General features: G+C 36.2%; 1 protein-coding gene across 1 annotated transcript in view; it reads right to left on the reverse strand.

Moving 5' to 3' along the window:
- Window positions 1-9,348: 9,348 nt before the first annotated feature.
- The window catches only part of PCDH11X (protocadherin 11 X-linked), a 122,421-nt gene continuing 117,402 nt past the window's right edge, over window positions 9,349-14,367 (reverse strand). Inside the window, exon 4 of the mRNA XM_044235228.1 lies at window positions 9,349-9,481. Coding sequence (XP_044091163.1) covers window positions 9,443-9,481 — 39 coding nt within the window. The 3' untranslated portion in view covers window positions 9,349-9,442. The remainder of the gene's footprint in view (window positions 9,482-14,367) is intronic.

Raw genomic sequence — 14,367 nt, forward strand, 5'->3', positions numbered from 1 at the left:
GATCTTGAAATAAATTTTAAATTTACTTTTATTTCTCTTAATTATTTAATGAGATTTTGATGGCACTGACTGTTAAGGGAGCATTATGTTAGATATTGTGACATAAGTATATAACAATAGTTAGAAACTCTATATTTAGAATGGAAGGGGAAAAGCTAGATACTGAGAATGCTGGTAGAAGAACTATCAAGGAATTCAATGTAAAAGAGACAGCACAGTTAGAACTCATTAATGACAAATTGTAAGAGAAAAATGAAAGTTAATGGTGAAAGTTTATATTTTTAAAGCAAAAAAATTAAATATTAATTATACATAATTCAGATGGCAAAATATATGAGGAAGTTGATTTCTTTGCAGTTCAATGACATTGAATGGTCATATACACATTCATACAATAACTTAGACCTTATATTCTGGCTGAAACATTGAATGTTAAATCAGTTCCCTCAGGAATATTATAGTTTGGTTTATACAGGTGAGTCATATGGTTAACTTTATTTTTGAAGCTGTAGGATTATATAGATTTTATAATGCTTTCTTCATGCATGGACTAACCACTAAGCATAATTGATAGATGTAAAATTCATGAATGAATGGAAGAAAGAGTAGTGATATGGTATTACTTTCATGCTTCGCTTGCTATACCTTACACAGGATCTAATAAATCCAATTTATGATACATGGTTCCGTCTTTCTTGACCATGACAAACACAGTCCCTTTGGCTGTTTAAATTACTCTGCATGTTTTCTATCCTTCAACTAAGAAGCAATCAGTGAAAATTGTTTTGTCCCCCTATGCTCTATATTACTTGGCTTCTGTGCAGCTAGTAAATGAAAATCTTTCTAGTATGAGAACATTTAGATACTGATTAGGAGTTTTCTTATACAGATAAATAAGCTTCTTGGTAATCATATTACAGTGAAATAAGAAAGCTAAATCTGATTGGTCCATACAAATAGTTATCATGTTGCTATGGCAATGAAATTATCATTGGGGCACATATATACACATATGTAATATGCAAGTAACATATAAGATATTTCTTACACATATAAGATTATGAAATGAGGTATAATGGAACTGGAAGGCAGGCTATAAGGTTTTCCATGTCATTTCCAACAATGTATAAAATAAAATTCTGTTTGTACATGTGCACATCTGTCTGTGTGTGCATATATACATGCATATGTGGTGCATGCCTCTGAACATACAACACAGTTAGATATTATATGAGGCATGGATATACATTAATAAAGTTAGTTGTTTTAATTTACCTGTTTACTTTAGCAGAAGGAGGGGCAGAGGATGAGGGAGTCTTAAGCAGACTCTGTGCTAAGTGCAGGACCCTATATGGGGATCCATCTCAGGACCATAAAATCATGCTCTAAAAACCAAAAGTTGGGATGCTTAACAGACTGTGTCACCCAAAAACCCCAAATTCATCTAATCTTTATGAACCTACCATAACATATATATCCTAACAAATGCATTTTCAAGTAATCTTCAGAGACTACATTCATTAATCAAAAGGAGGCTTCTGTTGCTTACACCATTTTAGCAATATTTGACTTCAAATTGCATTTTAAGGTACCTGCTATGAAGGCACTGGCATTTTGGATTCTGTCCATTCAGGCAAACTTGATTAAAAACCAGTAACATCACTTTTATAATAATGTCTTACTTGTGATGAACAACATTAATTATAGTTCCATATAAGATTTTAGGTATTAACATCTATTTACTTGTTCTATTAACTAATATATTTTAAAGTTTTTATTAAAATTCCAATTAGTTAGCATACATTGTAATATTATTTTCAATGTAAAATACAGTGAGTGATTCAACACTTTCATACAGAGCACAGTGCCCATCACAACTGCATTCCTTAATACCACCACCTATTTAAACCATCTCCTCCATCTCCTTTCTGGTATGTTCTCTATAGTTAAGTCTTTTCTTGATTTCTCTTTCTCTTTTTGTGCTTGTTTTTTTGTTTCTTAAATTCCACATGTGAGTGAAATCACATGGTGTTTGTCTTTCTCTGAAAGACACTCTGTAACACTCTGTAGGTCCATGCATATAGTTTCAAATGTCAAGATTTCATTCCTTTTTAAAAAATATTTTATTCATTTATTAGAAAGAGAAAGTGTGTGTAAGAGAGAATGAGCATGGAGGGCGGCGGAAGCAGAGGAAGAAGGAGAAGCAGATCCCCTGCTGAGCAGGGGCTTGAACCCTGGATCCTGAGATCATGACATGAGCCAAAAGCAGCTGCTTAAATGACTGAGGCACCGAGGTGCCCTGATATCATTATTATTTTTTTAAGATTTTATTTATTTATTTGACAGACAGAGATCACAAGTAGGCAGAGAAGCAGGCAGATAGAGAGGAAGGGAAGCAGGCCCCCCACTGAGCAGAGAACCCGACGCGGGACTCGATACCAGGACCCCGAGATCATGACCCGAGCCGAAGGCAGCGGCTCAACCCACTGAGCCACCCAGGCGCCCCCCTGATATCATTATTTTTAAGGCTGATGAATACACACACACACACACACAGAAATATTAAAGAGGTGGGGTATAAAGAAGTGGGGGTATATATATGTCATTCATCAGTCATTGGACATGTGGGTTTTTTCTACAATTTGGTTACTGTTGATATATCCTGCTATAAACTTCAGGGTGTGTGCATCACTTTGAAACAGTATTATTGTAACGTTTGGGTAAATACCTAGTAGTGTAATTGCTAGATCATAGGGCAGTCTTATTTTTCACTTTTTTTTTTTTAGATTTCATTTATTTATTTGTCAGAGAGAGAGAGAGAGAGAGAGAGCAGGCACAGGCAGACAGAGTGGCAGGCAGAGGCAGAGGAAGAAGCAGGCTCCCTGCTGAGCAAGGAGCCCGATATGGGACTCGATCCCACGATGCTGGAATTATGACCTGACCCGAAGGCAGCCGCTTAACCAACTGAGCCACCCAGGCGTCCCTATTTTTCACTTTTTTTTGAAGAGCCTCCATACTGTTTCCCAGATTGGCTGTTGACTTTGCATTCCCACCTAACAGTGAAAGAGGGTTCCCCTTTCTCTACATCCTTGCCAATACCTATGGTTTCCTGTGTTGTTAATTTTAGCCATTCTGACAGGTGTGAGGTGTGGGGTGATAACTCATTCCAGTTTTGAATTTTATTTCCTTGATGATCCGTGATGTTGAGCACCTTTTCACATCAATTAGCCATCTACATGTCTCCACTAAAAAATGCTTATCCATGTCTTCTGTTCACTTCTTAATTGGATTATATATATTTGGGGTATTGAGTTTTACAAATTCTATACATGTTTTGGATACTAACCCTTATCAAATATGTCATTTGCAAATATCTTTTTCCCATTCCAGAAATTGCCCTTTCATTTTGTTGATTGCTTCCTTTGATGTGCAGAAACTTTTTATCTTGATGAAGTCCCAATAGTTCATTTTTGCCTTTGCTTCCCTTGACTCAGGAGATGTGCCTGGAAAGAAATTGCTGCAGCCAAGGTCAAAGAGATTGCGCCTGTCTTCTGTTCTAGGATTTTGATAGTTTCCTGTCTCATATTTAGGTCTTTATCCATTTCGGATTTATTTTTGTATATGGTGTAAGAAAGTGGTCCAATTTCATTCTTCTGCATGTTGCTGTCCAGTTTTCCCAACACAGTTTGTTGTAGAAACTCTTCTCCCCCCCGCACTGTATATTCTTTCCTGCTTTGTCGAGACTAATTGACCATATACTTGTGGGTTCATTTCTGGGATTTCCATTCTGTTCTATTGATCTAAGTGCCTGTTTTTGTGGCAGTACCATAGTGTCTAATCACTACAGCTTTATCATATAACTTGAAGTCCAGAATTTTTATGTCTCCAGCTTGGCTTTTCTCTTTGAAGATTGCTTTGGCTATTTGGGGCTTTTGTGGTTCCACATAAATTTTAGGGCTGTTTTTTATAGCTCTGTGAAAAATGTTGCTGGTATCTGATTAGGAAATGCATTAAACATGCATATTGTTTTAAGGAATATAGACATTTTAACAATATTTGGTATTCCAATCCATAGGCATGGAATGTTTTTCCATTTCTTTATGTCATCTACATTTTTTCATCAGTGTTTCAGTTTTCAGGGTACAAAATTTTTTTTATATGAACACAAAACATATATTTCAGTTTTTTTTTAATTTTTTTTATTTATTTTCAGCATAACAGTATTCATTATTTTTGCACCACACCCAGTGCTCCATGCAATCCGTGCCCTCCCTAATGCCCACCACCTGCAGGGTACAAACATTTTACCCTTTAGATAGGTTTATTTCTAGGTATCTTGTGATTTTTTTGTGCAATTGTAAATGGGATGATTCTTTGATTTCTCTTTCTGCTGCTTCATTATTGGTGTATAGAAACACAACACATTTCTGCATCTTGATTTGTATTATGTGACTTTACTGAACTCATGTATCAGTTCTAGCAATTTTTTGGTGGAGTCTTCTAAACGGTTTTCTGCATACAGTATCATGTCATTGGAAAGAGTGAAATATTAGCTTCTTCGCTGCTGATCTGGATGCCTTTTATTCTTTTTGCTCTTTGCTGAGATTAGGACTTCCGGTGCTAGTAAATAACAGTGGTGAAAGTGGACATCACTATTTGGTTCCTAACTGCAGAGGAAAAGTTCTCAGTTTTTCCTCCTTGAGGATGATATTCATTGTTGGCTTTCCAAATATGGCTTTTATTATCTTAAGATATGTTCTCACTTTCCCTACTGTTTTGAGAATTTTTAACATGAGTGGATGTTTTACTTTGTCAAATGCTTCTTCTGTATCCATGGAGAGAATCATAAGGTTCTTAATTTTACTAATGTGGTGTAGCATGGTGCTTGATTTGTGGATATTGAACCATGCTTGCACTTCAGGAAAAAATCCCACTTGATTGAGGTGAATGATTCTTTTAATATACTGTTGGATTTTATTTGCTAGTTATTTTGCTGAGAATTTTTGCATTCATGTTCATCAGGAATATTGCCTTGTAGTGGAGTCTGGCTTTGTCTGATTTTGGAATCAGTATAATGTTAGCCTCCTAGAATGACTTTGGAAGTTTTCCTTTCTTTCCTACGTTTTGGAATAGTTTCAGGATAGATTTAGCTTTTTTTTTTTTCAATATTTGGTGAAATTCCCCTATTAAGCCATCAGACCCCAGATTTTTTTTTGGGGGGGTGTGCATATTTTGAATACCGATTTAATATCTATGTTGGTTTTCTACCTGTTCATGTTTTCTATTTCTTCCTGCTTTAGTTTTAGTTGTTTATATGTTTCTAGGAAATTGTCCATTTTTTCCAGGTTGTCTGATTTATTGTTCTATATATTTTCATAATATTATCTTATATTGTTTATATTTCTGTGGTGTTTGTTGTTATTTCTCTTCTTTCATTTGTGATTTGATTTATTGGGGTCATTTTCTCTTCTTTTTTGATAAGTCTCGCTGAGGTTTTATCAATTTTATTACTTTAAAAAAATGGCTCATGGTTTCATTGATCAATTCTACTGTTTTTTTGTGTGTGTGTCTATGTTATCTGCTCTAATCTTTATTATTTCTCGCTGCCTTTAGGTTTTTTGCTTTTGTTTTGTTTGTTTGTTTGTTTTATCTTCCTAGCTCCTTTAAGTGTAACATTAGGTTGTTTATTTGAGATTTTCTTGCTTCTTGAGGTAGGCCTATATTGCTATATACTTCCCCATTATGACCTTTTCTTTTCCTCATCCCAAAGGTTTTGGATCATTGTCTTTCATTGTTTCCATGTATATTTTAATTCCTTCTTTAATTTCCTGGTTGACCAATTCATTCTTTAGTAGCATGTTATTTAACTTTCATGTGTTTTTAGTCTTTCCAAATTTTTTTCTTGTGGCTGACTTCAAATTTCATAGTGCTGTGGTCCAAAAGATGCACATACAATTTCAATCCTTTTGTGCTTATTGGGAATTTGTAACCTCATATCTGTTCTATTCTGGCAAATGTGCCATAAGTACTTGAAAAGAATGTGTGTTTTGCTTCTTTAAGATAGAATGTTTTGAATATATCAGGTAAGTCCGTCTTGTTTAATGTGTCATTCGGAGCCATTGTCTCATTGCATATTTTCTGCCTAAGTGATCTGTCCATTGATGGAAGAGGGAAGTTAACATCCCCTACTTTACTGTATTATTACCAATGAGTTCCTCTATGTTTGTTATGAATTATTTTGTGTATTTTGTTGCTCCTTATTAGGGAGCATAACTATTTATAATTGATGTTCTTGTTGGAAAATCTCCTTTGTTATGATACAGTTCCCTTCTTCATCACTTGCTCCAGTCTTTTATTTAAAATCTATTTTTTTCTTTTTTAAAGATTTTATTTATTTGTTTGACAGAGAGAGAGACACACAGCTAAAAGGAGGACATAAGCAAGGGAAGTAGGAGAGGGAGAAGCAGGTTCCCCACTGAGAAGGGAGCCTGATGCAGAGCTTAATCTCAGGATCCAGGGATCATGACTGGGCAGATGCTTAATTATTGAGCCACCCATGTGACCCTAAAATCTAGCTTTTTTCTTATAAATTTTGCTACTCAGGCTTTCTTTTGACATCCGTTTGCATGATACTTCTTTCTTCATCCCTTCCTTTTCAATTTCCAGGTGTCATTAGTTCTAAAATGAGTCTCTTGGGGCACCTGGATGGTTCAGTCAGTTAAACCTCTGACTCTTGATTTCAGTTCAAGTCATAATCTTGGGGTTATGAGATTAATCCTTGTTTCAGGCTCCATGCTTGGCCTGGAGTCAGCTTAAGATCTCCCTCTCCCTCTGCCCCTCGCTTCACTCTCATGCTCTCATTCTCTCTTTCTCTCAGAGTTTGAAAAATTGATTAAATTAAATTAAATTTTAAAAAGTCTCTTGTAGGCAACATATAGCTGGAACTTTTTAAAAAATTCATTCTGACACCCCGTGTCTTTGAGTGGGGTGTTAAGTCCATTTACATTCAGAGTAATTATTGATAGATATTTATTATTTAGCATATTTATGTATTTAGTGACATTTTATTACTTGTTTCTGGAGATATTCTCTGTTCCTTTTTAGTTTTTGTTGCTTTTGGTCTTTCTTTCCCACTTGAAGTGTCCCCTTTAATATTTCTTTCTTTTTTTTTTAGATCGTATTTATTTACTTATTTATTTATCAGAGAGAAAGAGAGAAAGAGAGAGTGCACAAGCAAGGGGAGAGGCAAAGGAAGCTGCTGAGCAGGGAACCTAATGAAGGACTTGATCCCAGGACCCTGGGATCATGACATGAGCTAAAGGCAGACACTTAACCAACTGATCCACCCAGGTGCCCCCACTTTAATATTTCTTACAGTTCTAATATTTGTCACAATCTCTGTTAGTTTTTGTTTAGAAGACTCTTTATCTTTCTTCTTATTTTGAATGATACCATGCTAGATAGAGTATTCTTCTTTGCAGAATTTTCCTATTCAGCCCAGTCAATTTAATTAATTAATTTAATTTAATTGCTTGTGCTCTCTCTCTCTCTGATAAATAAATAAGTAAATAAATATGATCTAAATAAAAGAAGGAAATATTAAAAGGGACACTTCAAGTGGGAAAGAAAGTCCAAAAGCAACAAAATCTAAAAAGGAACAGAGAAAATCTCCAGAAATAAGTAATAAAATGTCACTAAATACATAAATACACTAAATAATAAATATCTATCAATAATTATTCTGAATATAAATGGACTTAACACCCCACTCAAAGACTCAGGGTGTAAGAATGAATTTTTTAAAAAGTTCCAGCTATATGTTGCCTACAAGAGACTTTTTTTTTTAAAGATTTTATTTATTTATTTGACAGAGAGAGATCACAAGCAGGCAGAGAGGCAGGCAGAGAGAGAGGAGTAAGCAGGCTCCCTGCTGAGCAGAGAGCCCGATGTGGGACTCGATCCCAGGACCCTGAGATCATGACCTGAGCCGAAGGCAGCGGCTTAACCCACTGAGCCATTTAATTTAATTTAATCAATTTTTCAAACTCTGAGAGAAAGAGAGAATGAGAGCATGAGAGTGAAGCGAGGGGCAGAGGGAGAGGGAGATCTTAAGCTGACTCCAGGCCAAGCATGGAGCCTGTTTCAGGATTAATCTCATAACCCCAAGATTATGACTTGAACTGAAATCAAGAGTCAGAGGTTTAACTGACTGAACCATCCAGGTGCCCCAAGAGACTCATTTTAGGACTAATGACACCTGGAAATTGAAAAGGAAGGGATGAAGAAAGAAGTATCATGCAAATCGATGTCAAAAGAAAGTCAGAGTAGTACATGTCAATTTCTTCTGGCTTGCCAGGTTTCTGTTGAGAGATCTACAGGTAGCTTTATAGGTCTTCCTTTGTAAGTTAAGGACTTATTTTTTCTTGTTCCTTTTAGGGTTTTTGCTTTATTACTGTAGTTTGCAAATTTAATTATAATGTGTTTTGTTGTTGGCCTGCTTTTGTTGATTTTGATAGGAGTTTTTTTTTTTTTTTCTTTTTTCCCCTCCTGGATCTTGATGTCTCTTTCTTTCCCCAAAGTGGGGACATTTTCAGCTATTATTTCATCAAATAAGCCTTCTGTCCCCTTTTCTCTCTTCTGTACTCCTTTGATATGAATGTTATTACATTTAATAAGTCACTGAATTCACTGTGTACTCTCTTGATCTTGTGTATTCTTTTTCTTTTATTTTCAGCTTCATTACTTTTGATAATTCTGTCTTCTATATTATTTATTCATTCCTCTGCTTCTTCCATCCTTGAGGTTATTACCTCTAGTCAGTTTCAAATCTTAGTTATTTGATTTTTCATTTCTGACTGGTTGTTTTTTAGCTTTTTTATCTTTTCAGTAAGGTGTCTCTGATGCCTCCCATCCTTTTTTCAAGAATACCAAGTATCCTTATGATTCTTGCTTTATATTCTCCTCAGGCATGTTACTCATATTTGTTTTTTTTTTAAGATTTTATTTATTTATTTGACAGAGAGAGATCACAAGTAGGCAGAGAGGCAGGTAGAGAGAGAAGGAGGAGGAAGCAGGCTCCCCGCTGAGCAGAGAGCCCGATGCGGGACTCGATCCCAGGACCCCGAGATCATGACCCGAGCCGAAGCCAGCGGCTTAACCCACTGAGCCACCCAGGCGCCCACTCATATTTGTTTTGATTAGATCTCTGGCCATTACCTTTTCTTGTTCTTTCTTTTGGGATGAATTCCTCCAGCTTGTCATTTTGTCTAGGTTTCTGTCTTCTGTATGGTAAAAAAAAAAAAAAAAAAAAAAAGCCTTATTTTTCCTGCTCCTGAAGTTAATGGTTTTATGAAGATGAGTTGATATAATGTCCAGGGCCTTGATTTTCAGGAAGTATCTTTGGTGTGTGCTGTGGGTACTCTGCTCCTGTGTTTTGGCTGCTCTATCCCTCAGGCCAGTGGTCTTCAGAGGTTCTCCTTGCCTGCAGTAGACAGTGTTTGAACTTTGGTCAGAATATGGTGAATTTTAACTGAGTGTTCTATGATCTGCCTGTTAACAGAGACCTGATGCTATTTCCTTTAGAACCGAAAACTTACAGAACTCTATTGGCAGTAGATGTGATGTGTACAGGGGTTTGTGCTTCTCTTTTGGGGAAAGGGCCCACTGCAACACTCCTTAGTCACACTTACCTGAGAAAAGCAGTACCAGAAGACACAAGGTGGCAGGACTAGGTGTAAGCTGGTTAGGCATCCAGTGATAGCACTGCAATATTTACTGAAACTGATTCATGCTGGTGGTTGGGCTCCTTTGTCCTCAGAGATGGGAGTCTGAGTTCTGCTTTTATTGAGGCATTCTTTGGAAAAATGTATAATTTCTCCTCATGTGTCTTAGATGTTTTTTAGATCACTGTTTTCACACTTTCTGTCTCTGGACTACTTGCCTGACTGGAGCAGTGCAGTGCACTTTGAGCTTTATCCCAGTAAAATGGGTTGAATTTAAAGATCTAAAATTTAGGGATTTGGTGTGGCAGAGACCCATGCTGGTCTTTGGAGGTGTGTGTGTGTGTGTGTGTGTGTGTGTGTGTGGCAGGGGGTGGGGGGAGTCACTGCTCTGGGATGATGCAGGTTTGCCCCAGAAAGGCAGTGTTGCCAAAGCACAAAGGTGTGGAATTTGGAACAAAGCAGGTTAAACAACACTGTCTGGGTTAGTCATCCTCAGCAGGTGGCTCTGCACCTATACTGAGGGGCAGAGGGGAGAAATGGCACCCACAGTCTTTTTTTTTTTTTTCCTGGTAAAGCAGGGCCACCTTTCACAGGTGTGCTCCAAGAAGAGGGAACGGTCTCACTATGTGTACCTTAGGCAATCCTCAGATGTACCATCTGCCCCATGGTTGTTTGCCTGCCTTCTTTCCAGGAGTAGGGCAGCATCCTCTGTTCTCTACCTCAGCCAAGCCCACAAACTTTTAAAACTGGTATTTGAGACCCTCATTGCAAAAACTCTCAAAAATCAGTCCTTATTTTTCCAGCCAATGGCTTTGGGGAAGTGTACTCCTTGTGCTAACCCCTGTGTGTTCCACATTATGTTACCTTTCTCTATGACTGGGGCTCCCTCCTATCTGCAGCTCCCATGATCACATCTCTGCACCTAAACCACATCTCTGCACTTCCTACCTTCTTCACTGGGGCTTGTTATCTCATAATTATGCAGTTTTCCTATCAGTCCTCAGGTTGATTTCTTGGGTATCCAGAATGATTTGATAGTTATCTAGCTGTGTTCTTGTGTAGGAACAAGTCATAGGGTCCTCCTACTATGTCACCATTTTAGCTCCCTTAACATAAGTCCTAAACCTCATTTTATTTATCCACTCATCAGTTGATGGACATTTGAGTTGTTTCTAACTTTTGGCTACTGTATGTTAATAGTCATGTACTGGATGCAATCATAAATACATAAGAATGACACACACATACACACACACATACACACATGCAAATATTCCATTATTTCCGCTTATATTGTTAGTTTTGTTTTGGTAATCCTGATAAAGAGGAAAAGGGAAAGATAATTCTTTCTTGTAGAATGTTCTGGGATCACTAGGACATAAGTTTAAATGGACTTTCTTAAGGCATTCTTAAGTAGGTATCTACTTATAATTTAAGCATTTTAAAATTAGACAAGATACAATTTCCTACATCAAGGTATACTCAGTGTATAAATACAGATCTCATAGTCCTTTATGCAAATGATTTTTCTCATACATTTTCCCCCTAGTGGGCATTTGTTTAAATTATAGCATTTAAAAGGCTCATCTATTTGTAATTTACTTTACCTTTTATAAACTTGCAATATACTCTGGAGCTTTCAACAGCCTTACTTCATTATTTTTCTATGTTGCCAGAAGGCAAACCACCATTTTTTTTAACACAGCAACAATAAATGGAAGCTCTAGGATATTAGAGCTACATTAAAGTGGTTCCCATGAATTACCATGTATACTGTCTCCATCTAAAATTTCAAGAAGTCTAATGATTCTACATAAGAATGAATAATTGAATATTATTAAGATACACCTCATACAAAGTTATAAGATAGTAAATGATAAGGAACAGAAAAAGCATTCCTACAGTTAATAAAAATAGATTAAAACCATAACTTATTAATTTAAAATGAGCTAAAAGACATTAATATAATTGTACAAGATATGAGAGAATAACATAAAATAGAGCTAAAAATTATAAAACTAAGATAAGACTTGAGGAAATATTACAAATGAAAGAAAATTAATTAAATTTTCCTTCTAAACTGGAGGAAACAAAAAGAACAGGTAATTGAAGTCAAATAGAGAAAAGACAATAAATAAAAAAGAAATTAAAAAAGAGAAGATAATGGTTTTATAGAATGTATTAAATATTGAAACACGTAAAGAAGATACATTATACTCCAATAGGAGTCACTGAAGGAGAAAGTCAAACCAAAGGAACAGAACAAATAAAAACTGAACAAAAAATTGAGATATTGAAAGACCACACTATACTACATGCCTCAAAGCATCAACTCAGAATGATGAGTTCCAGTATCTATTCTTAAAAAAAAAAGTATTTATTTATTTCAGAAAGAGAGTGAGGTAGAGCACAAGGTGGGGAAGACAAAGGGAGAAGCAGACTCCCTGCTGAGCAGGGAACCCAAAGTGCAGCTTGGTCCCAGGACTCCTAGATCAAGACTCCAGCCAAATACAAATGCTTAGCCAATTGAACCACCCAGGCATCTCTATATTCTTTTAAAATTACTAGAATTAATTACTAAGGAGGATAAAAAATATTCTGGGCACATCCAAGAGAATGACTTATTAGGGAAAGAAACATTACCATAATTTTTTTAGTAGTAATGATGACAGCAGAGAATGGAGTATATGATAGTTTTATATCCTGCAAAAATGGTTTTCAATTACAAAAAAAAAGACCAATATAAAAAAAACTCGAATTATTACTTCCATGAATGATCCAAGATTCCATTGGAGAATGAACTTAAGACAATGAAAATGAGTGGAGAAACTTAAAAACTAACAAACACTATTACTAAACATTAAATGTGCAGCTATTATAGAATGAAGACTGAATTAGGACTAAAAGAGAATGTAAAAAGTATATTTTCTATACTAATGTAAATATAGTACAAGTATTTTTTTTAATTTTTAAGGTTTTATTTATTTATTTGACAGAGAGAGAGAATGAGCATAAGCAGAGGGAGTGGCACGTGGAGGGAGAGAGAGAAGCAGGTTACCTGTTGAGCAGAGTCCAACATGGGGCTTGATCCAGGGACCTTAGGATTGTGACCTGAGCTGAAAGCAGATGCTTAATCAACTGAGCCACCCAGGTGTCACAAGTAAAAGTCTTTTAAAAATCATGCACAATAGTCAAAAAAACAAAGAGGCAACCCACGGAATGGGAGAAGATATTTGCAAATGACAGTACAGACAAAAGGTTGATATCCAGGATCTATAATGAACTCCTCAAACTCAACCCACATGAAACAGACAAACACATCAAAAAATGGGCAGAAGATATGAACAGACACTTCTCTAATCAAGACATACAAATGGCTATCAGACACATGAAAAAATGCTCATCATCATTAGCCCTCAGGGAGATTCAAATTAAAACCACATTGAGATATCACCTTACACCAGTTAGAATAGCCAAAATTAACAAAACAGGAAACAACATGTGTTGGAGAGGATGTGGAGAAAGGGAAACCCTCTTACACTGTTGGTGGGAATGCAAGTTGGTGCAGCCTCTTTGGAGAACAGTGTGGAGATTCCTCAAGAAATTAAAAAATAGAGCTTCCCTATGACCCTGCCATTGCACTCCTGGGTATTTACCCCAAAGACACAGATGTCGTGAAAAGAAAGGCCATCTGTACCCCAATGTTTATAGCAGCAATGGCCACGGTCGCCAAACTATGGAAAGAACCAAGATGCCCTTCAATGGATGAATGGATAAGGAAGATGTGGTCCATATACACTATGGAGTATTATGCCTCCATCAGAAAGGACGAATATCCAACTTTTGTAGCAACATGGATGGGACTGGAAGAGATTATGCTGAGTGAAATAAGTCAAGCAGAGAGAGTCAATTATCATATGGTTTCACTTATTTATGGAGCATAACAAATAGCATGGAGGACAAGGGGCGTTAGAGAGGAGTAGGGAATTTGGGTAAATTGGAAGGGGAGGTGAACCATGAGAGACTATGGACTCTGAAAAACAATCTGAGGGGTTTGAATTGGCGGGGGTGTGGGAGGTTGGGGTACCAGGTGGTGGGTATCATAGAGGGAACGGATTGCATGGAGCACTGTGTGTGGTGAAAAAATAATGAATACTGTTTTTCTGAAAATAAATAAATTGAAAAAAAAATCATGCACAATAAAGAGGAATAGCTAGAAATATTTTTTACCTTTTTTTCAATTATTATATTGCCCATGTTAGTATAGGTATTATTATCCAAAAGTATTGAAAGAGTAATATTGGATGAAGCAAATAATAATCATAGACTATTCTGATAAACTTGCTGAATCACTGTTATGCATTTGAAACTAATGTAACATTGTGTGTCAAATATATTCAAAAAATTTGAAAAAGAAAGAAATTACAGATGTAAAACAGAAGACGTTATATTAAAAATTGTGTGGACATAAATTTGAAAAAATTAGTATAAATTTATGTTGTGTTTTATCTTTAAATATGTGTGTCCAAGTACACACACACACACACACACACACACACACATATTTCACAACTTTGTCCAGTGTAAAGTCCTAGAAAAATGATCCAAACCTTAGCAATGAGGATCTGAGCATACAGATTATGGT

This window comes from Neovison vison, chromosome X (genome assembly GCF_020171115.1).
Source record: "Neovison vison isolate M4711 chromosome X, ASM_NN_V1, whole genome shotgun sequence".
Classification (NCBI taxonomy): Eukaryota; Metazoa; Chordata; class Mammalia; order Carnivora; family Mustelidae; genus Neogale; species Neogale vison.